At 41.4% G+C, this 24,747-nt stretch overlaps 4 protein-coding genes across 5 annotated transcripts; 3 read left to right on the forward strand and 1 right to left on the reverse strand.

Annotated features, from left to right (window-relative positions):
- Positions 1–3,220: 3,220 nt before the first annotated feature.
- On the forward strand, positions 3,221–4,232 carry LOC306898513 (gamma-crystallin M2-like). The gene is made up of 3 exons (XM_079464040.1): positions 3,221–3,333; positions 3,446–3,688; positions 3,927–4,232. The coding sequence occupies exons 1-3, from the start codon at positions 3,325–3,327 to the stop codon at positions 4,197–4,199; spliced, it is 525 nt and encodes a 174-aa protein (XP_079320166.1). The 5' UTR covers positions 3,221–3,324; the 3' UTR covers positions 4,200–4,232.
- Positions 4,233–8,086: 3,854 nt separating this feature from the next.
- LOC306898525 (gamma-crystallin M2-like) lies at positions 8,087–8,697 on the reverse strand (the record flags this gene model as incomplete). Its single annotated transcript, XM_079464059.1, has 2 exons — positions 8,458–8,697; positions 8,087–8,359 (listed from the first exon to the last, which is right to left on the reverse strand). The coding sequence occupies exons 1-2, from the start codon at positions 8,650–8,652 to the stop codon at positions 8,087–8,089; spliced, it is 468 nt and encodes a 155-aa protein (XP_079320185.1). The 5' UTR covers positions 8,653–8,697.
- A 3,422-nt stretch (positions 8,698–12,119) lies between these two features.
- On the forward strand, positions 12,120–17,838 carry LOC306898509 (gamma-crystallin M2-like). 2 transcript variants are annotated; one of them, XM_079464034.1, is made up of 3 exons: positions 12,120–12,422; positions 16,703–16,945; positions 17,151–17,838. In XM_079464034.1, exons 1-3 carry the CDS (start codon positions 12,264–12,266, stop codon positions 17,421–17,423), a joined length of 675 nt encoding a protein of 224 aa, XP_079320160.1. In that variant the 5' UTR covers positions 12,120–12,263; the 3' UTR covers positions 17,424–17,838. The 2 variants fall into 2 exon arrangements, with proteins under 2 accessions (XP_079320160.1, XP_079320161.1); XM_079464035.1 differs by lacking the exon at positions 12,120–12,422 and adding an exon at positions 16,526–16,567.
- A 911-nt stretch (positions 17,839–18,749) lies between these two features.
- Positions 18,750–21,187, forward strand: LOC306898516 (gamma-crystallin M2-like). The gene is made up of 3 exons (XM_079464050.1): positions 18,750–19,164; positions 19,279–19,521; positions 19,612–21,187. Exons 1-3 carry the CDS (start codon positions 19,156–19,158, stop codon positions 19,879–19,881), a joined length of 522 nt encoding a protein of 173 aa, XP_079320176.1. The 5' UTR covers positions 18,750–19,155; the 3' UTR covers positions 19,882–21,187.
- The last annotated feature ends 3,560 nt before the right edge of the window (positions 21,188–24,747 follow it).

Raw genomic sequence — 24,747 nt, forward strand, 5'->3', positions numbered from 1 at the left:
TTCCACCAATGTGGAACAGATCCAGAGAAGGTACGGGAGAGTGACTTTTTTACTTTTTGGGATGGTACCAGTAGTCGTTGTTCCTTTGCAGACTGCAGTGATCTGGCAGGAACATAGGTCTGCATTAGCGAGCGGAGATACGATGATGCAGACCCTGTGGTGGTCTTGTAGGCCGCCCGCATAATTTTAACATTATGCGGGCGGCAACAGGGAGCCAGTGTAACCTGATGAAGAGCGGAGTTACATGCGCTCTCTTCGGTTCATTGAAGACCACTCTTGTCGCCGCATTCTGGATCATCGCAATAATCCAGTTTGGACATGACAAGAGCCTGGATTAGGACTTGCGTAGAGTGCTCTGATACGAAAGATCTAATTTTCCTAATGTTGTAGAGGATGAATCTACAGGACCGGGTGGTACTGGCAACATGACTTGTGAGGTTAAGCCGATCATCGATTACCACCCCCAGGTTTCTGGCTGTGATGGACGGTGTAATAGTTGATGAGCCTAGTTAAATGGCAAGGTTGTGGTGAATCTTTGGGTTGGCTGGGATCACAAGCAGCTTCGTTTTTGCAAGGTTCTGCTGCAGGTGATGATCCTTTATCCAAAGCGAGATGTCACTCAGGCATGCCGCGATGCGAGCAGAGACCGTCCGGTTGAAATGACAAGTAGAGTTGTGTGTCCTTATAGCAGTGATAGGAGAAGCCATGCTTCTGAATGACCGAGCCGAGGGATGCCATGTAAATGGAGAAAGTTAGCGGTCCAAGCACCCCCGTGTTGAGATGCGGAGACCTCATCTCTCCAGGATACTCTGAATGACCTACCCGAGAGGTAGGACTCAAACCATTGCAACGCCATTCCAGAGACACCCATAGCACTGAGAGAAGCCAGGAGGATGTGATGATTCACAGTGTCAAAAGTAGCAGACAGATCCAGTAGGATGAGCACAGATGTAGGGGCCAACCCCCAGAGGCATATAACGGTGATGCTCCAGGGGCTTTGCACCCTTTCTATGTGGTTCAGACCTCGGTTTCTGACTCACTCTCGGTCCGTGTTGTCGTCGCAGGATGTTAACGACAGATGCTTCCCTCACGGGTTGGGGTGCGGTTTTAGATGGCCGTCCAGCCATTTGTGGAGCGAGGCGAACAACCACCCAACAACCACAATGAACCAGCACAAGACAGAAGACACAAGGGCATTAAATAAGGGACCAAATGAAGAGGGGAACAGGTGTAGGGCATGAATCAATAACGAGGAAATGAGAGGATGGGAACAGAGACGAGACCGGAGAGAGTGCATGGAAGGCCATAAGGGCCATAACTGCTCTCTCTCCAAGAGAAACATGACATGATGCAGCAGAATCATGACAGAAGCCCCTCCTTAAGGAGCAGCAACCTGATGCTCCTCAAGGCACAAACAAGAAAAGACAGACTGCGACACTGACAAAAACAAGGCAACATAATAACAAAAACAGGGAACCACAAGAGTCCAAGGGAGGGGCACACAAGAGTCCAAACAGGGGGGAAGTCCAAACGCCGGCAGGACATGGACTGGATAGCCGGCAGGACACGGCCACATGCACCGGGCTGGAATGGCCGCATGCACCGACCTGGAATGCCCAGCTGCACTGACCAGGAATGCCCGGCTGGGGATCTGTTGCGGACACAGGATTCCAGAGGCTTCGACCCTGGAGGGTAGCCCGGCAGTCTCGACCCTGGAAGGGAGTCCGGCGGCCTCAACCCTGAGCAGGAACCTGGCCGTCTCGACCCTGGAAGGGAGTCCGGCGGAACCAGACTCTGAAAGGGAGTCCGGCATTCTCGACCCTGTAAGGGAGTCCGGCAGCCTCGACCCTGAAGGGAAACCCGGCAGCCTCAACTGCTGCCGCAACGATCCCTCTGTCTGCTGGGTCCTGTGATGGCTGGTTCATTCTGTCGTGAACGTGGTGGGTGAGACACGGACAGAGGACCCAGGTGCAGACAGCGGGTAAGGGGTTAATAGAAGGCTTTAATAATAATGACAAAACAAAGACCCACAAGGGGGTAACATAACAAAACATGGATACATAATAACATGACAGGACTAAGACTAACTACCCATAAACAAGACTAAAATTAACTTTAAACATGAACTACACTAGACTAACTAAACTAACACCACACAGGAACTCACCCAACAACCACAATGAACCAGCACAAAACAGAAGACACAAGGGCATTAAATAAGGGACCAAATCAAGAGGGGAACAGGTGAAGGGCATGAATAAATAATGAGGAAACGAGAGGATGGGAAAAGAGACAAGACCGGAGAGAATGTATGGAAGGCCACAGGGGCCATAACTGCCTCTCTCCACACAAGGAACATGACATGATGCGGCAGAATCATCACAGTTTTCTGACTTGTTATTTTGTTTTCCAAATTGTTATTGTGTTTTAAGAATTGCTATTCTGTTTTTAGATTTGATATCGCATATTCAGAATTGTCATTTTTATTTTGGATTTTTATTTTGCTTCTAGATTGGTTTTTAGTTTTGCAACTTGATGTTGTTTTGCACTTCTTTTTCCATGAGGTGTTGTTTGAAGGCATGTGTGTCCAGGAATACTGACAATTGTTGGACGCAGGACAAATGTTACTGTGTGGCGTTCTTTGACGATCACCAGGCGTTTAACCGCTGAGCCTAGCACCCTTTCTTTAGTTATACAATGATGCTTTTGGTTCTAATAAATAAATGTTTGGTTGAGAATAGTCCAAACAAGGCTAATATGCAATATTTAAATTGAATATATTTGAAAGATTCCCTGCATGTTTCTGTTTGTTGTTAGATGTAATTCTGTTTTATACATACAAGTGCTCCTAAACAAATAAGTTATCGTAGATCCCTGTATGGGAAAATTTCGGATTAATCTAATTAGTCTATTTTTCAAAGATTCATGAATCTGATTGTGTGTCATTGAAATATTATAATATCACTCCATAACTCCATAGTTATGCGTGTTGGTAATGTGATGTAATAAACTAAAAACTACCTTGGTTATACATGAATACACATTCATTCACATTAGGCCTTTTCTGTGCCATACACATTTTACACACATGTGAAGAAACATCTATGAAAGCATTCCTGTTGAAAAGGGGGTAAAGGGGACAAACACAACAGGTGGAAAGCATGATCTAGTCACATGGAGCAGTTCAATTTTAAAGGCCGGTGCACTGTATTGCTGGGTCAGGTGTTCCTATACAATAGGGCACACACAGAAAAGTATATAAAGGTAGCCTAAATGCAAGGCAATAAGCATTGGAACTACACCAACAGCTGACAGATTGACATAATGGGGAGAGTAAGTTCTAAAAATTATGATTTGTGACAAATTAGACATATAAACTGTAGTGTTGCGTACCAAATATTTTTCTGTATTGATGATTTAAAATAAAAATTGTGTTTTCTTTCAGGTTATCTTCTACGAGGAAAGGAACTTTCAGGGTCGCTCTTACGAATGTATGAGTGACTGTGCTGACATGTCCTCCTACCTGAGCCGCTGTCACTCCTGTAGAGTTGAGAGCGGATGCTGGATGATGTTCGACCGTCCCAACTACATGGGAAACCAGTATTTCTTTAAGAGGGGCGAGTACGCTGACTACATGTCTATGCATGGAATGAATGACTGCATCAGGTCCTGTCGTATGATCCCCATGGTGAGAACTAAGAACATTTTTAGGTTGTTCAGTTATTATTACGAAGATTACATGTGTATATCTCCTTTGGTGATAATAAGGGTATGGGGCGATATATATATTTTTTTAATCTAATTTACAGAAAATATTCAGATTAGTTTTTTCTATTATCATGTTTAGGTATTATATTATATTTCTTAGATGGGATGTTGATTCCTTTTGATACATTTAATAACAATGTACTTTTATTTTAATACAGTATAGGGGATCCTACAGAATGAAGATCTATGAGAGGGAGAACTTTGGAGGACAGATGCATGAGATGATGGATGACTGTGACAACATCATGGACCGCTACCGCATGTCTCACTGCCAGTCCTGTCATGTGATGGATGGTCACTGGCTCATGTATGAGCAGCCGCAATACAGAGGCAGAATGTGGTGGTTCAGGCCTGGAGAGTACAAGAGCTTCAGCAATATGGGTGGAATGAGATTCATGAGCATGAGGCGTATCATGGATTCATGGTATTAGTGTTCTAATATTTCAATAAATAATTCTACAGATTTTTTTTGAATTATTCATTCATAACACTGAAATATATATATTTTAATTAATATTATAAATAACATCAACAACACAACGATAATATGACTACCTCAGAGCTCTGACAATTCAGGAGCTGTAGAAATAAAGGTACAGTAGCACGCGATTCTGATCTAGTATTTTTAACAATTTCTGAACAAACAAGGTTAGTGAGACTATTTTTTAAACAAGCAATTTCAAAAATGGCAAATTGTGGCTTTTACCACCAACACAATGGACGGAGGTAAAAACTAGGGTTGGGTGCCTCATTCAAATACATTTTTTAAATATACAATCAATATTTGCCCTCTATATGTTGGTAAGAAGCCAGGACTGCACACGATAGCCATCCGAGGAGCATGTGAATGAAACTTTTACTCTCACTTCATCTGATAGCAGCAGGCCTATAGTCTTTTATTAAAGGGATAGTTCACCCAAAATGAAAATTCTGTCATCATTTACTCAGCCTCAGATTTATCCAAACCTGTATAATTTCACTGTTCTGGTATACACAAAGGAAGATGTTTGCAAGAATGTCAGTAACCAAACAGAACTCATACCTTATAACTGCCATAGTAGGGAAACTAAATAATATGGGAGTCAATGGGGGATGAGATCTGTTTGGATTAAAACCAAGTCTTCTTTTTTAGGTGAACTATCTCTTTAATGTAAAATGACTCTAGTCAGAGAATGGACTTCCTGTCACAACGGGAGAGCTCCTCCCCTCCTGCAGACCAATTATACTATACAGAAGGTACTGTGAAAACTTAGCCGTTGCTAAGACCCTCCTCTTTGCTATAAGTGGAGTAATTAATAATTTCTGGAAAAGTTTTCACAAAAATGTCTGCTATTTTCAGATTCGCTTAATAGGACAAGGTGTTTTTATACCACTATTCAGCACAGGTTGGTCACTGCAATTTGCAAGGGGAAAGTAATTCTGTAGTTTAAATCAACTCGCATTTCACAATCCCTGGTTCTACTCAGCAGGCCTAAGGGCTTGTCCAGCGTGTTCTGCCACTCCTGAATAAATGGGTTGCCTTTTTAGCAAATTAGCCTAGGTGTTTTGGGGATGGCATTTGCTGCCCCTACTACTGGATCCTGTCCATACCAAACATGCAGATTTTTGGTGAGGGCAGCACATCATATGTAGCTCTTATGATAAAACCAAGTACAAGTACAAGTACAAAATCAAATACAGTGGACATTGAAATAAAGAAACGAAATTAGGAACTGAAGATTCAGCCTATAGGTTGTTCCCGAGCTACAATGATCTTGTAATGTACTCTGACTGGCAGCCAATTTAAGGATCTCAATAAAGATGTAACATGATCCGTTCTCTTCGCGGACTTAATTAACCTGGCTGCAGCATTTTGTATGTTTTGCAAGCGTGCCAGAGCTTTTTTATCGAGCATACAGTGAATTACAATAATCCATTCTAGAGAAAACGACAGCAGAAATTGCTCTCTCTAAATCTGTCGGACATAAAAATGGTTTGGTTTTTGCGGAGAGCTTTAGGTGTAAAAAACTAGATTTAACCACAGAATAAAATTTTTTATCCACTTTTAGCTCAGAGTCCGGGACAAAACCAAGGCTTTTAACCTTTACCGAGTTTGCAGGTGCCAGGGGGTATCCTTTAGTTGCTCGGACACTGAGAGGGAATTGGGACCGAAAACTATAACCTCAGTTTTTTTCTCATTTAGTTTTTAAAAATGTGCCCCCAACCAGTCTTTCACCTCCTGAATACAATCTAATAGGTTACCGAAAGTATTACAATTTGACTGTTTTACCGGAAAATTAATCTGTACGTCATCCGCATAACAGTGAAATGACATGTTGTGTTTCCGAAAGATACAACCAAGAGGTAGCATATATAGAGAGAATAAAATAGGAGCTAAAATCGAACCCTCGGGAACCCCACACAATAAGAGGGACCTCAAGGACATGCAATCTTTTACACACACAGAAACCGATCTATCAGCAAGATATGATTTAAACCACTTAAGAACATTCCCCTTTAGGCCAACCCAAGATTCCAGACTCTGCAGTAAGGTATAGTGGTCAACCAAATCAAACGCAGCACTGAGATCAAGAATCATCAATGCAGAGTTTTCCCCTTTGTCCAAAGTCAAAAAATATAATTGAGCACCTTCACCAGTGCTGTCTCAGTGCTATGCCTTGACTTAAAAACCTCAGTTATGGAGTTCGACCACAGGTGGTCTTGAAGTTGCTTGAAAACAACTCTTTCTAGCACCTTTGCTAAAAATGGCAGATTTGAAATCAGCCAAAAGTTATTTGGGTCGTCCATAGGGAGGTTTGGCCGTTTTAGCAGAGGAGCAACAGCATGTTTAAAATCAGTTGGACAGATGCCCTGGCTAAGGCATTTGTTGATTAAGTTCAATATTTTAATTCCACTGTATCCATGATCTGCTTAAAGAAATGAGGTGGCATAGTATAATCTTTTGAAGAGGAAGTAAATAATATCTGCCAGAGAAGATCGAGTCATAGGATAAAAGTCGCTCCACTCCCTAGTCCATGGTGACGGAGAGGGAGCATCAGTCCCTACCTGTGGTATATGAGCACGGAGGTTGTCAATCTTTCCTTTGAAAAATGTTTGAAACTCTTCACAGGTAATAGTTAAGGAGTCCGGATGCAAATTTGGGCTAGGATTTATAGCCGCATTGATCGTGTCAAATAACACTTTGGGATTATTTGCATTCTTTAAAATAGTCTCAGAATAAAATTTGTGCTTTGTGTCCTTTGACACCTTCAGGAATGTAACCAAAGATTCTCTGAACAAGTCGTGATGCACTTGAATATGAGATTTCCTCCATCGCCTCTCCGCCTGCCTATACAGTCGTCTCAGCGTGCAATGGTAATAGGATTACTTGATATAATCTGAAACACTTGAAGCTCAAAACTATTGTAATCCTTAAAGATCTTCATGATGCCACCTCCACGCCTTTCGGCAGAAGTTCTGACATCGGTGAAACATCTCCTACCTTCAACCACGTCTCAGCCAAAAACAAGAAGTCCAGCTTGTTTTGCGTCATAAAGTCGTTCAGGACAAAGGTTTTGTTTCCAACCGCCTGTAATGCCATGTTCAATCGCGCTTCGCCGCTGGTCGTCTGCTGCTCACGGCTAGATTTTTCTGGTTAACCCTTCTCTCGTAGACCCGAACCACCGCAGTGCGGCCAGGAGCGTCCACTTTTTCGGGGATAGCCGGCACAAGCCAACTACCCAACGCTTCCCACGACCCCCAAGTGATTTTCCGCCCCTTTGTTTCGACCGTAGTTTGTCTGGAAGACCTAACACAGTTCCGAGCTCAAAAAGTCTGCTTTAGTCTGGTCATAATTCCACCACTCTTCCCACGCTTTCTGCCGTGTCTGCATCGTTTAGCGACGAAGGGAAGTCGCCACAGGCAGCACGGAATATCCTCCAGTAGTAGTGGTGGAGGAAGATGCAAATCTTTATAGTCATTTTTAAAGAAGGTACTTGGATGGATAATAGCTGGGAACGGTCGTAGACCAGCAAAGAGGGGGTATGTTGAAAAAAAACGTTATTAGCAATAACATAAATACTGAAACATAGATAGACAACGCAACAGGTAGACGGCATGCCACATACACCGGCGCCATCTTTAGACTTTAAACGTTAGGCTCAGCATTTTTAAGGCCTCCCCTCATACTGCCCATATCCTTTTCAAACTTCCACCCAAATTAACTTTACATTAGTAACATGCAAAAAATTCATGACTGCTCCTAATAAAGTGTTGCTTTTCATGTGAAAAATTAATAAAGAATTTGAGGGCTCAGACTTCAAATTGTTTTATTAAAACACTAATACCAAGAGTCCATGATACGCCTCATGCTCATGCATCTCATGCCACCCATATTACTGAAGCTCCTGTACTCTCCAGGCCTGAAGTACCACATTCTGCCTCTGAAGTGGGGCTGCTCATACATGAGCCAGTGACCGTCCATCACATGACAGGACTGGCAGTGAGACATGTGGTAGCGGTCCATGCACGAGTCACAGTCGTCCATCAGCTCATACATCTGACCTCCAAAGTTCTCCCTCTCATAGATCCTCATTCTGTAGGATCCCCTGTGCTGTAAAGGAAATTTGTATATATTTATTAACTGTGTTCAATTAGTATAAAAAGGGTTTAGTCAACAGTAAAGTAAAATGGTTATTGTTGTGCTTTTACCATGGGGATCATACGGCAGGACCTGATGCAGTTGTTCATTCCAAACATAGACACGTAGTCAGCATACTCGCCCCTCTTAAAGAAATACTGGTTTCCCATGTAGTTGGGATGATCGTGCACCATCCAGCATCCCCTCTCCACTCTACAGGAGTGACAGCGGCTCAGGTAGGAGGACATGTCAGAACAGTCGCCCATGCACTCATAAGAGCGACCCTGCAAGTTCCTCTCTTCATAGAAAACAATCTTTTTGTGTAAAATAAAAATAAAATAAAACACATCTTAAACAAAACATTTTCCAGGTATACTTTTGTTTCAATAGTACTTACCCTTCCCATGATGGTGGTGATAGTGTTTTTCGTTCTGCTACACTGACACCCTGCTCAGTTTAACCCTTACATTTATACCTGCCCAAACCTAAAGGATATGTGCCTCCTATTGTAAAAACTCCTGAATGAGCAACATGGAAGAGAATCCCATGGAAATCCAAAATGCACTTCACTTATTAGTCTTCCATTAATTGGCCTATTAGCCAATATGGTGGTGTGCTTCTTGCATCAGACAAAACAACTGAACCTAGAATCACACCAGTCATATCAGAACACAATTCTGTGTGAAGATACTTTTTCTACTAATCCATATTTAATAGACAGTAACTGCAAAAAAAGAAACAGACGTATATTACGCTGCCTTGTTTTGTTGTTAAATTGATAGATCAACTTATTTACAGACAATATGTTTGTGAGTAAAAACAAATCATATTTTGAGCTTATTTAGCCAGAATAGTTCACGTTCAAATGACATCCACAATGGCGGCATGTTGGCTCCACATATATCATTGTCAAATCTCATAAATTCTCAAGTACCTCACAACCAATTTTGTGATTTTACTCAAGAGATTTGTGGAACCACTGTAATGATTGTAGTTCAATTTGGTCCAAATTTGTACAGTAATATAATTCTCAGATTGTGTACATTCTATTTCAACAATAGCCATGTCATTTGACTTGGGCAAAGATCGATTTTAAAAAAAAAAAATACAATTTAACAACAAAATTGCATTTTCGGGCAAAATTAGAAAATGTCATTGTGTAAAATGTACACAATCTGTAGGTTAAGTCAAAAGGCCACCAAAATAAAAGTGCTCCATACCACTAAAGCTTTCCATACTGGTCTGCTGAATCAGGAGTTCAGTAGGCTTTCCTAATAGCCAGCACAGTATTTTTAGCTCACTCGGGTATGAAAGTAAGACTGGAACACAGCAGAGAACCGAACAGAGTCTGCAGTGAAGTAGCTTAAGAAACAGAACAGTTTAAAATGACTACCTCTGGAATGAGCATGTGCAGAGTAAGTTATAGAAGAAAGAAATTACATAAAATATATACTGTGTATCAATTTATCAATCATAATGTGACAATTTCTGTCATTTTTATTCAGTCAGCTTTATTTATATAGCACTTTTTACAATTTTCATTTTTACAAAGCAGCTGTACAAGAAAACATTGACTATGCAAGTCAAAACACAGGACAAATATCAGACAGACTATAAATTCCTATATGCAGTGCCAATTAAATTAAACTATAAAATTCTACCCTGTGGTACACCATACAGGACTTGCGATTTGCTTGACACCTTATTGTTTATTGCTACATATTGAAAACGGTCGGATAAATAAGATCTAAACCATTTCAAAGCTATTAACTTAATACCGACAATTTTCGAGTCTATGTAGGAGCGTGCTGTGGTCAATCGTGTCGAATGCAGCACTAAGATCTAGCAACACCAAAAAGGAGATACAACCTGTAAGGAATGGTGTAGCAGGAAGAACCCAAGTGCAGGCATAATAAACATTTGTTTGTGTACGAATAAACACAAAACAAAAACCTACGAGGGAGTAAAACAGGACAAGATAAATAATAGTGACAACCAGGACACGGACTAACTAGACTGGGAAAACAAATACTAAGGACAAGACTAGACTAACTCACCAAAACACGAGATATCAAGAACTAGAGACACGATGCAAGAATTATGCAAGAATTATCCAAGACAATTCCTTTGGAGGAAGGAACGTTAATGAGTTGAGACTACTTTTTCCAAAATTTTAGATATGAAAGGTAGATTCGAAATAGGTCTGTAATTAACTAGTTCTCCAGGGTCGAGATGGATTTTTTTGACAAGGGGCCTTATAATTACCACCGTATATGCACCTAGTGTCTGAGATGAGTTAATAATGCTAAGAAGATAATCTATAATTTCTGGGAGCATCTCTTTCAGTAGATGTGTAGGTATAGGGTCTAGCATGCATGTAGTTGATTTAGATGATCTAATGATTTTAGATAGTTCATTGTGATCTATGGTAGAAAATAATCGCAATTTCTCATTAGGGGCGCCGTAGTTAGTCGTTTGTTCAGCGGGTTTCACTTCTGGTTGCATAGTTATAATTTTTTAGGGCTATCCTGTATTTTCGAATACTATCCTTCCATGCTGTACGAAATACCTCTAATTTAGTTCTCTTAAAGTTGCCCATTTTTCGTGCCGCTTTCTTTAGAGCCTGAGTTTGTTAATTAAACCATGGTGTCGGGCTGGCATTTTTAATCTTCTTTAAGCGCAGAGGAGCCATTGTGTCTAGCGTTTCCGAGAAGGTGGTGTTAACATTTCCAATGGTAGAGTCAAGATCCTCTATGTTATTACTCATGCTAGAGATTTGAGACAATTCGGGCAAATTATAAAGAAAAGCACATTTTGTAGTCGAAGTTATTGTTCTACCATATGTGTAACTAGGAGTGTAATTTGCAGCCATAGGGTAATGAAGCAAGCATGATACCAGCTAATGATCCGAAATGTCTTCGCTCTGCAGAATGATTTTTACGTCGTCCACATTTTTACCGTAAGACAGTATTAAATCTAAAGTATGATTACGAAGGTGAGTGGGTTTCTAAAACATGTTGTCTAGGGCCCATGGAGTTGAGAAAGTTAAAAGCCATTCCTAAAGCATCTGTATTGTTATCTACATGGATGTTAAAGTCACCAACAACAAGGACTCTGTCTGCGGCCAGTACTAGTTCTAAGAACCCCCAAAATTATTGTGTGTGGTGCCCTGGAGGCCTATATACAATAGCCAGAATACATTTTAAGGATGTTTTATCCTTAGTATTAGGTGTTGATACTTGAAGTACCATGACTTCAAAACATTTTTATTTAGGATTAGACTTCTGGGAAATGCTAAAATAGTTATGGTAAAGTGCTGCAACACCTCTCCCTCTGCCTTTTAGGCAAGGCTCATGTTTATAATAATAATATTGGGGGACCGACTCATTTAAAGTAATATAATCATCTGGCTTTGGCCATGTTTCTGTCAGACAGAGCATGTCTATTTTATGATCTGTTATCATATCGTTAACAAAAAGGGCTTTATTAGAGAGTGATCTAATATTTAACAATCCGAGTCGTAACAGTTGATTATATGTATTTTGTTCATGTTTAATTAGTTTAACGTTAATTCAATTTCCTTTGAGAGGTTTACGCATTATTTTATGTTTGCTAATCCGGGGACAGACTCTATTTTATGATATTTGGGAGAAAGGATTATTGCATTTTGTGCATTTTGTGTGTTCTGTGGTGCTTTGACACCACAAAGCACTCATGCACACCCCCGGGATCACACACGACTGGAAGCACGCTGGACACACAAATTCCCACACAGCTCTCACCGTTCCCGGCTTGTTGTTGTTGGCAATAAATCACACTGGATTTGGTAGGACCGCTGCCGAGGTCTCCCTGAGGCCATGAGCATATCTTGGTGATCATGGCCTTCGCCACCCTGTATCTGGAAGCCCTGCCCCTCCGAAAGGCCAAAGAGATGTTCTTGCTCTTTAGCAGAGTACGAATTTCGTCTGAGATCCTGACGGACCAGGGCACCCCGTTTATGTCCCGGCTGTTGGCCGACCTCTGCCATCCCCACAAGGTAAAACACCTTCGCACCGTTCGAGCTGCTGTTCGGTCTGCAACCCTGAGGGTTGTTGGGCGTAGCTCGAGAGGCCAGGGTGCAGCAGCCAGCCCCACATCGAGCATGTATGCCGGGTGCCGTTTGGATCTTGTGATGGATTATCCGAGTCTTGTTAACCCTTCGTCCGCTGTCTGCGCTTGGGTACTCTGTCTCTGTTCCTGCAACACAATCATGACAAAGGAAAAATACTGACAAAGAAAAGCTATTGTAGCGTTATTATTTAGTTTTTTTAGATAGGAAAATACAGGCCTGTTTTTATAACTTATTTATTGGTAAATAGAGAACAACAAGAACTATATATAATAAAAGGATAGCCTATAGCTTATGCATAGTCATCTTAAGTGAAATTGTCAAACGAAAATAAAAGCTAATTGATTAGGCTGTTTAATGCATATTTACAGATTCTCCATACAACAAAACTTGAAATTAATTAAAAAAAATTCACCTACAGTCGGCTAACTGTGCAGAACGTAAACGGTATATGCAACACAAAGCACTGGATATTAGGTTATAATATGCTCAATCCACATCGAGTTGTTTCTTTGTAGAAAAAATATGTGCTTTGTAGAGTAAAATAAATCATATCGAAATGAAAGTCAGCATTTCCCTTATTGTTTCTAAGACAGGAAACGTCATTCAAATCGACATTCTACTACACAGGTCTTTCTTTTCATTGGAGGGGCTGGACTGTGTAGAAAAGGCGAGGCAGGTTTTTGTGTTTTTAGAAAACCAGCCCTGTTACACTGAAGCGCAGTCGTTCACGGCCCACTATGGAAATCCAAACAGTTAAATCAGTGGTTCTCAAACTTTTTTGGTCATTCCCCACTTTAGACAAGGGGGAATTTTTAAGCCCCACCTGCCCCCATCGCCCCAACACAATGCTAATGAAATGCGCAACAAGCTTAACATGTTCCAATTTATTGAACTAACAAGTAGTATCAGAGTAACAAGTTGTATCTAAAATAAAAACTGTATACATCACATAACAGAAAGTTCTAAAATAAAGAAAATAAAAGTGCAGCTGTGTCATAATAACTTTCATGAAATAAAAAAATAGAGAAAATAAAAGTGCAGCTGTGCACTACTAATTTCAAAAATAGAAAAGATATAAAAGTGCCATTTTGAAATCTGTAAAAAAAACATTTAAATATGGCTGCGAAAGTTTGTTCTGTTACAATTAATATGCCGATGTCACGTTATTTTGGTACTTCGGTTCCAGGTTAAGTTTTTCTCGGGGTCTCATATCTAATGTTCTTTTAATATAGACTCCATGTAGACTAGTAATGATTACCCCTTTAATGTTTCCATGGCGACGCGTCATATTTGTCACGTGACACACCGCAGCCACACCTTATGACAGATCGCCTTAATTTCTTTGTTATTTCAAAATATTCACAAACTTGCTTATCATGTCATCAACTATCTGATATTCCTATTCTCAAAAATGTGTAAGTGAGTGTGGTCATTTATAAATAATCTTGATCTACGTGAGACGGGTGCCACCATGTTTCTTTACGACGCAGTTCAGAGAGTTTTGTCTGTCATCAGTTTCTCCCGAAATACATGCAAGAAAGTGGCCGGTGAACTCCGAGAACTTTAACTCATGTGAATAACACACGTTGTCAAATTATATTTGAATAGATTGTTATTGCTGCTTCCACAGACAGGAGTGTGTATTTTACAAACTCCAAATGTATTGTTTTACTTGTGCTTATGTGTATTTAAATGGCTGAAACCTAAAACATTATTAGGTTGAAAACACTGCATAGTTTTGGTATATGACAGCTCTGAGCTCGTCCGTCTCTGGCTCAGCGCAAACCAACGCGCGAAAGCACAATTTGAATCTGGCAGTCACTCAACATTCTAAGTCTCATAATCTCATACCGTATTCTCAGGGGCACGGAAATAATATCCCATATATGGGACCAAACCGGATACCGCTCAAAAGGTTAACAATTTCTGTAGCGAGGTAGGCGGGACGAGAGCCGGGATTCGAGGCCGGTGCGTGAATGATAACGAGCGTCAGCTGAACGCGCACCGTACTATTGGTTTGCGGCACCAGTGTAACAAAGTTCCATGAAGGGATGTATTATTTTAATAATTCAATAACACAATGGAACATATTATGGATTTAAGGGTTATAATGGGAGCTGTATTTGTTATAATGGAAACTTTAAGTGTACACTGGTTTTTTGATTCTATTGATGTGATGTAATTTGGCAGCTGGGAACCAATAGAACAACAGTAATTCATATTTGAATAATGCCCAAAAGACACTACAAAAAATATATTTTTATGGTTTTAATGGAAACAATTAGGATTTCTGTAATGGGTTTTATTGTTTTATAAATACTGTGCCGCACACTATTGACAATATTGAGCTGAAGCTTGACTTAGAAAAATTAAACAAACAGTGTTGCTTGTGAGCAGGCATCAAACTAATTGTTTCTGACTATATGTGCAACAACAAAGAATGTTGCTGTCAGGTGAGGTTCCCCTGTGTTCAATGAGAAAAGAAGAAATGGGACAGGGGCTTCTATTCCACAACCTGACTATGCCAGACCCAATGCACTGACCACTACACCAGTTGCCCTATTGTACAACGCGCTTGAAAGCAAAGCCCATCAAGTGTAAAATTTGCCAGCTATTGAAGGGGGAACGGTATCTCACAGCTGAGAATACTCCTGTCACAAACTGTTCCACCTGTGTTCCAAGTTATAGAAAGTCCATACTTGTAAAAAAATCCTAAATTTTTTTCTTCATTTTTTATTGCTCTGAGTTCTATATTTTCAACATTTTGCTATACAATAGTAAATGTATATGTCCATAAAAAACTGTAGTAAAGTATAGAATTGATAATTTAATAATTATTTCTTTATAGTAAAATTTTTGGGTACTACAGTATTGTTTAACCGTGCTATAGTAAATATTATAGTATACTAGTGTTTAAGTGAAACAATTTGAATCTGGTTCAAAATAAACAGATTTTTATTTTGGCGGGTCGTAGCAAAGACGCTTGATGAACAGTGAAACGCTTTTAAAGGGGTGTTGCAATGTTGTGTCATGCATTCTGACTTCTATACAATGTTAAACGCGCTGTCTTCTCGTGCTTAACACGGTCAACTGGTCAAAAACTAGTTGGATGTATGACGTAGTATTTCTGTGCTCGATACACTCCACCAGTGTTCGTACAGGTTTCGGAAAGTTTTTTTCTAACATGAAAAATACGCAACAACTTTTCTTAGTTTTCTTAGTTCTTAGTCGCACGCGATGAGTGAAACGGATGTCTGTGTTTTCTTAGCAATGTGTGTGCACGTGCTTTAGTTCCGCACCTCCCCCCACACGCATTGCATGTTTTCAGAAATAATCGTACAGCTGTATCTGTCTTTTATAAATGTGACCAAACTAAAGACACTGCGGATATTTGAAGGGTGCCATACTTTTCTGTAAATACCCAAGATTAACATGAGAAACTGTAAGTTAGGGTAACTTTAAAATAAACTTTCCATGTGTTTATGTCCTCGTATAGTCAGATACTGACAAATCCCACAAGTGTCACGCTTGTAACATGTTAAAATGTGCATTACATTCACTCGTACAGATGCAGAACAAGCAGAGGACATATTTAAATAGTAGAATTTCGCTTACGTGATCCCTTCCACGTTCTCTCGCATTGCGCAGATCAGGGCTCTAGATAAATGGACTCATTGCAGCCGGAAAACAAGTTAATATTATAAAATATAAATGAAAATAAATAGTTGTGCGCCATTAGTTAGACATGCTTAATGATTAAAACCAATCAAGGGTTACTGTAGCTGGTATAAAATTACACAAGCACGTAGTGCCTATTTTCATTGACTGCTGTCTTGCCATTCGAACTGCTTAAAAAGCAGAACATTCTAATACTCTCCACAACAAGGCTTCAAATAATAACTCTTTCAAGTGGTTACAAACGGTAAACCTCACCACACCATGTCGCTGACTAAGGCCTTTTTAACAATAGGAATACAAATTCTTTGGGAGTGCATATAGTATAAAGGCAGCAGGTTGTCATTGCAATGGCAAGTTTGAAAAAAACTACAACCACAACCATGCACGGAAAAGTAAGCTAGGATAAAAATATTATCATTTCCAACAGTTCCAACATACACACTACAAAACCAAATCAGCTCAATTATTTCTGTAATGTTTAATATTGTAATGTTGTTAATCAGTCACTAATACATTTTTTTTCTCAGGTTATCTTCTACGAGGACAGGAACTTCCAGGGTCGCTCCTATGAATGTATGAGCGACTGTGCTGACATGTCCTCCTACCTGAGCCGCTGTCACTCCTGTAAAGTGGAGAGCGGATGCTTCATGATGTACGACCGTCCCAACTACATGGGAAACCAGTATTTCTTTAAGAGGGGCGAGTATGCTGACTACACGTCTATGTTTGGAATGAATGACTGCATCAAGTCCTGTCGTATGATCCCCATGGTGAGAACACAAAATATTTTGATTTATTTACAATAAATCAATATGGAAAATATTGAAACAAAAAATCACAGATTTACTATCTTTGTAGAATGTCAAATTATGAGAAGCCCGAACTAAACCAAAATGTTTCAGATTTATGTTTTCACTTTTTAGTGAGTTGGTTCTGGTCAATAAACATACATTAAGGCCTACTTTTCGCATACAGTATAGGGGATCCTACAGAATGAAGATCTATGAGAGGGAGAACTTTGGAGGACAGATGTACGAGATGATGGATGACTGTGACAACATCATGGACCGCTACCGCATGTCTCACTGCCAGTCCTGTCATGTGATGGATGGTCACTGGCTCATGTATGAGCAGCCCCACTACAGAGGAAGAATGTGGTGGTTCAGGCCTGGAGAGTACAGGAATTTCAGCAATATGGGTGGCATGAGATTCATGAGCATGAGGCGTATCATGGATTCCTGGTACTAATTTGTTCTAATAAACTAATTTCCTACAATCCTAATCCTTGTGTGTTGGATATTTTCTTTAATGTCACTTAGACATTTTGCATTTACATTTATACATTTGGCAGACGCTTTCATCCCAAGCAATTTACATTGCATTTTCCTATGCATTTGTTTCAAAGTATGTGCAATCCCCTGGGATCGAACCCACAACCTTGGAATTGTTAACACCATGCTCTTACCACTGAGCTACAGGAAAGCTATATTTGCCAAAAAAAGTTTTAAAGAAACTTCACAAGTTAAGAGTTTTACTTTGAAATATTAAGTGAATATACATGATTAAAAATGTTTCGATTAAATTGTTAAATTTAGGTTAACATGATGCAAGCTTAAATGTTATGATTTTGTGTCATGTGCAGAATAAAGACAATTAAGTGATTAAACATGGTTTACAGATTTAAAATGTTTACAAATTGAAGAGTTACAAAAAATAAGTGGTCAATCAGTTTTGAATAAAAGATTGAAGGTCAACAAAAAATATTTAAAAGACGGAAAAATAATTGTAGTTCCAAACTCCATTGATATAATAAAGGCAGAAATAACTTTAGGTAAATGTAAATAAAAGATTTCTCTCCAGCACACAATTGTGTCACCTTTCCTCCTGAGAAAAAATATTTAATATGACAAGTGCTTTACGGGTGAGATCAAAATGACAGTAAAAGACAATTTAACTGGGAAAATATTGTATTATACTGCATAAACCAAGTCGTATAACGCTGTACAGGTAATTTCACACAGGTAAGCTCACATTCTGGCTGCGTTGTAAACAGTCCAGTTTGGTTACTTTACAGCAAATTCACAGTTTCCCAAAAGTAAGCAGATATTCTCTTATATTTGTATACTAATACTAACTAGTGATGAACGCAGGGTTGGACAAAACTTTAAAAATGTATGGATGCTTTACTTTGAAATAATGCTTGACGGCTTGTCACAAAAATGTCACGTGATTATTATTTTGGTTTGACGTTTAATTGCACGTGCTTATAGCGTCATCGGTGTGTAATTTTAGCTCTCATTTGTATTTATTTCTAATTAATTAGCTCATATGTACCTATGCTCTTATGTAATCATATAGTGAAATGCCTTAATGCATTGCAAATTAATTCACGTAACTTTAATTATATCTATTTTGACCTTTTAGAATAAGTTAACATTCGTGGAATAATGCTGATAAATTGATAATTGTGACCCGTGGACTACATTTTCACTATAGGGTTCATGCCATTCTTGTCATGTGATGGATTCTGTAGCCTACGAGCAGTCCCACTACTGAGGCAGAATGTGGGGGTTCAGACCTACAGGAGCTTCAGCAAAATCGGTGGCATGACTTTCATGAGCACAAGGCGTGTTACAGAATTCCTAGTACTCGTGTTTTTATTCAGTGTTATATATTACTTTATACAATAAATGTAAATATTATCTTATAAAAAACAAATACAACTTCAATATAGTTTCCAGCAATTTAAACGTGAAGATTTAAACATCTGCATGCATAGAGGTGCCCTGTATTTCACCTCTGTTGTCTTAATTTGCACTGCTGACAACTGATTCAGCAGACCACTCGTTCAGTAAAAAGGAAAAAAGCTGACATCTGAATTTAATTGATGTGACTGACAATGTCTATTTTCCTAAAGTATATAAAAGGGTACCAGCAGTTCTCTCTCTACATTAAACTAGGACAACACTGATTTAACAAAATGGGGAAGGTAAGGCTTTTGTTTCCTATTTAAAAAACAATGTAATTTGCATAGCCTATCTCTTGAAGGGAGGTGGGTTGTTTTTTACAGTAACTGATGGAAATCATTAAAACTCTTTTACAGATCATCTTTTATGAAGACAAGAACTTCCAGGGCCGCTCCTATGAGTGCAGCAATGACTGTGCTGACCTGCACTCTCATTTCAGCCGCTGTAACTCCATTCAGGTGGAGAGTGGAAGCTGGATGGTGTATGAGCGGCCACACTTTATGGGTTACCAGTACTTCCTGCGCAGGGGCGAGTACACTGACTATCAAAGATGGATGGGTTTCAACGACTGTGTCAGATCCTGTCGAATGATACCCCAAGTGAGAGCTTTGTTCTTGATCCAAATTCTACAGTACGTTCGCCTATATATCATATACATATTTATATAAATGTTTTGTTCAACCCCGTAGCACCAGGGATCCTTTAGAATGAAGATCTATGAACGTTCAGATTTCGGTGGTCAGACAATGGAGTTTACTGATGACTGTTCATCCCTCTATGATCGTTTCCACTACAACGATATCCATTCCTGCAACATACAAGATGGATACTGGATCTTCTATGAGCACCCCAATTATAGAGGTAGACAGTACCTCCTGAGACCCGGCGAGTACAGACGGTACAGCGATTGGGGTGCCATGAGTTCAAGAGTTGGTTCTATCAGACGTATTACTATCTGATACCGAGCAGTAAGAGCTCAGCAAATGTTTTCTTCTCTCACCAATGATATTTACTCCTGAATATGAAAATTAAACATGTTTGACATGTGACTCCAGTTTGTACCGTCTCATTAACTTTTGCTGTAGTCCCACATGCCTCTCAGTTATATGAAAAACATTGGTGGTTGGTCATAGCAACTTAAATACCTATAGCACATGTACGTGTATGTCTGCTGAAGATCTGGCGATCCTGAAAACATCTGTTTAAAAACATCTGATCAACTTTGTAGAAAAGGTTTTACATACATTCTAAATCATAAACTTGAAGGGCGATGTTTAAACTGAATAAAATGGTTTCTTGGAATTAGTCAAGTCACTCATGTAAATTGGTTCCACATGATTTAAAGTTTTTTACCATAACTTAAAAAAAATATATATTTAAAACGTTTTTATTAAATCGTGTTGAACATGATTACATGATTAAATGGAGTAATTCCAACACACCTTTTTTTGGGGGGGGAGTTTAACACTTGAGGTGGTAGGTACAATAAATGTAAACATTATGAAATATATATTCCACCCTATTGTCAGTGTTGCTGTTCTCATTTCATATTCTTGGTTATTGTTAAAGTTGCTAAAAAAACAAGTATTTTTTACCCCAATGTACTTTTATTTTGTTTAGCTACAGGATTTATATAAAAGTGTAACGTGTGTCTTTGCAAATAGTTAAATGCTTTGAACAATAAATTCCATGTATGGTCTGTGCTCATAATCTAAAGGGACAGTTCGCATGAAATTGGAAGTAATGTTTTGTTTTTTATGACATTCCTTCATCCCAAACACAGCTACAACTAATAGAAATGGCGGTGTTAGGTTTAAAGTGTGCATGAAAATAATCAAACATTGACAATAGATCATTGTATTGGGGGCACAGGGAGACCCAAATTAAATTCTGCTTAGGGCCCCGTAAATACTTGGGCCGGCCCTGCATGCCTGAGGATAATGCTAAAATGCTAAATGCGAAACTAAGGAGGGAAGTTACACTGTTAAAACTAAGTTTCGGGATTCAAACATTGCTGGAAACATCTGGGATAATGAAGACTAGTAAACAAAATATATAACACTGTGCTGTAAAAATCTACAAAAATCTTATTGTGCCTTTCATGTAACTTAACAATGTTTTTATTTACTGTGGCATCTTATGAGGAACTTTTCCTGGGATTGTTACATGAAACAATAAATATTCATGTACAATACACTACCAAGTTTGTGAAAACAAAACAAAATTAATAAAACAAATGTAATCATGTTGTGACTAAAGAAAATGTAAAAAAAATTAGCTTTATTACATTTGAGCATCTTCAATGTAGTCTCCCTTTGCCTACAATTTGCAAAAATGTTCTCTTGGCATTTTATTATACAGCTTCTTTTTTTAGGTTTAAACTTTTAAAACAGCACTGAAAGAGTTCACATTTAGTCTGGGCTATTAAAAATAACTGCATTTTACTTCATTATTTAGTCCAAGTTAGAAATTTCAAAAACATTTTCATTCAAAGAAACTTTTAGTTTTGGTCTTTGCTTGTTTTTATTTCGAAAAGATGCTCAAGAGCGCCCCATGTAGCTGAAATATACCCTCACTGTAAAATTTTTTGCTGTTGTTAAGCAACTAGTTGCCAGTAACTTACTATATATTTATATTTATCTAATTTATTGGCAACAGTTTGTTTAAAGATAATTGAACATTAAACATTAACAAGTCTTTATCTTTACAGAAAAAAACAATAAAATAACTCCCGTGCCTCATGCAAAGCATTATGGGAACCAAAAATCCACATAGACCTTTTTCTTTTTTTTATTTTGGTTCCCAGAATGCTTTGCATGAGGCTGTTATTTATAGTTCCCCTTCAGTCGGTCTCTCGACGTTGTGAGAGACTGACTGGGGTTTGATCTTGAGAACCTACCTTCTCCGAGATAATTAATTATAAAACGCCAATGGGCTTGGCGAATGGCACACGCACACCAGTCTCCGCCCCGTACATACGGGTATAAAGGAAGATGGCGGCGGTCGTTCATTTATCCTTTGTTCTTTTGGAACCTGTGTGTTGTAATGCGACACGCTTTACTCGACTTCGAGAAACTTTTAAAACCTGCTGGATTTACGACGCGGAGCAGCGGATTTCTCCTTTTGTGGACTTCCCCTGGGCGTTTCGGCAGAAGGCTACAGACCTTAAGAGGTAAGTCCCTCCGGCTACGAGCATGTCTCGTAGCTGTGTCCTCGGATGCGGCAGACTTGTCCCGGGGTCTGACGGCCATGAGACCTGCGTCACTTGCTTGGGGCTCAAGCATGCTGAGGCGGGTTTCACTGATTCAGCATGTCCCGTGTCTGCGGACATGGCAATCAGGGTGTTACGGTCACGGTTGGCTACGTTCTTCACGAGCGCGGCCACCACCCCGTCTGCTTCCCAGGCGTCTTCAGCCGCTGCTTCGGCGCGGCTGATCGCTTTGTCGAGCGGCGGGGGTGATTTGGGGACTCCTATGGATGTCGCTCCGTCAGCTTCATGCTCGCGGACCGTCCATACCCCTGCACGCTCACCTGGTTCGTCCCCTATGAGCGGCAGACGGCCGTCTCATAGTGGAAAGACTCCGTATAGGGATGATGACTCCATTTCTGTCGCTGCATCGGACAGCTGCCTGCTGGCATCGGATGCGGAAGACTCCTCTGATCTCCTGTCGTCAGGCAGTTGAGTGCCGGAGGAGACTGACGCTGAAATGTCGGCTATGCTCTCTCGGGCAGCCGCGTGCATCGGGTTGCAGTGTGTGGCTCCACCCTTCCTTAAATGCTCGGGGCTGGATGCATGGTTTCTGGGATCAGGGCGCGGTTTTTGGTGCCGTTCTTCCAGGAGGTGCATGAAGAGCTCTCCAAGTCCTGGAATGCGTGCTTTTCGGCGCGTATCAGGCAGGAGGGCTCGGCAGCTGTGACTTCCCTGGATGGTGGAGCGGCTAGAGGCTACGTTGACGTCCCCCAGGTGGAGTGTGCAGTCGCGGGCCACTTATGCCCGCAGACAGCTGCCACTTGGAGGGGTCGACCTAGACTCCCGTCCAGAGCATGTAAGCTCTCTTCGACACTCGTGTCGAAGGCTTACAGTGCTGCTGGACGAGCTGCTTCTGCTCTCCATGCCATGGCGGTCCTTCAGGTCTTTCAGGCGAAAGTCCTGAAGGATTTGGACGGCTGGAAGTCCGACCCAACTCGCATGAGTGAGTTGCGCACTGCCACAGGCCACGGCGCGCGCCCTGGGTCGGTCGATGTCCACAATGGTGGTCCAGGAAAGGCATCTGTGGCTTAATCTTGCGCAGATGAGCGACGCCCAGAAGGCCCACCTTCTGGACGCGCCCATCTCGCAAAAGCCGGGCTGTTTGGTGATACAGTGGAGGACATAGCGCAGCAGTTCTCCGCGGTTCAGAAGCAGACCGAGGCGATCAAACAGATCCTGCCGCGCCGCGATGTGGCCACCAGCAGGTCGTCACGTTCCCGGCCGCAGTCTGCTTCCCAGCAGTCCCGCCCTCCCGCGGTGGCACCTCCGGTTCCAGGACCCTCCCACAGGACGACCCACCAGAGACGTCGAGCCCCGCGGAAGAAGGCATCTGTCCCCCGTCAGCAGTCTGCCAAGAGTTCGTCTAAGCGGCCCTGACAGGACGAACCTGGGGGAAGTTTCATTGGGTCCGATCCCGGCCTTTCAAACGCTGGTTCGTGGAAGGACGCTGCCTGCAGCGTCTCCATCAAGTCAGGGCCCGGCACCCACATACTCACAAAGAGAGAAATTTCCCCTGGGTTTTCCTCCACAGCACTCTCGTTCCAGACGGTGTCTTGGATGGATCGGGCCGCCGACTGCAATCTCCCCCGGACGTTGCGTCAGCCCGCCTGAAGCAGGTAAACATACAGAGCCGTCAACCTCCCTGGGGTCCCCCCTGTGCGAGGTGACCGCACTGTCAGCCACCGAACCATTCTCCCTCGGCACGGTGAAGCAGATTGTCCCTCTGGTCCAGTTGTCGCGGTTCATGGGCGCTTGGCAGCGCACTAGCCCGTCACACTGGATAGAGAGAACAGTCCGTCTCGGTTACTCGATCCAATTCGCCAGGCCTCCCCCCAAGTTTCGGGGCATTCTGTACACCTCGGTGCGAGGAGAGAATGCTTCCGTACTTCGGCAGGAGGTCGCCACCTTCTGGCGAAGGGTGCGGTCGAACCCGTCCCTATAACCGAGATGTCGTCTGGGTTTTACAGCCCGTACTTCATCGTGCCCAAAAAAGGCGGGGGGCTGTGGCCCATTTTGGATCTGCGTCGCCTGAACAAGCACCTGCACAAGCTGCCGTTCAGAATGCTGACGCAGAGGCGCATCCTGGGCTCGGTATGTCACCAGGATTGGTTCGTAGCAATCGACCTGAAGGACGCGTACTTTCAAGTCTCTATTCTCCCCCGACACAGGCCGTTACTACGGTTCGCGTTCGAGGGAAGGGCGTATCAGTACAGGGTCCTGCCATTCGGTCTGGCCCTGTCTCCACGGGTTTTTTCCAAACTAGTGGAGGCTGCCTTAGCTCCTGTCAGGGAGCAAGGCGTGCGAGTGCTAAACTATCTCGACAACTAGCTTATCTTGGCACACTCGCAATATGTGTTGTGCACGCACAGGGACCATGTGCTTCGGCACCTAGACCGTCTAGGCCTCCGGGTCAACCAGGAGAAGAGCAAGCTTTCCCCCGCGCAGAGCACCTCTTACCTCGGTATGGAACTAGACTCTGTCCGTATGTCAGCGCGTCTCACCAACAAGCGTGCACAGTCAGTGCTGCGCTGTCTGAGGTTGATCAGGCAGAATCCCTCGACGCCGCTGAAGAACT

Source organism: Barbatula barbatula (genome assembly GCF_947034865.1).
Source record: "Barbatula barbatula genome assembly, chromosome: 9".
Lineage (NCBI taxonomy): Eukaryota > Metazoa > Chordata > Actinopteri > Cypriniformes > Nemacheilidae > Barbatula > Barbatula barbatula.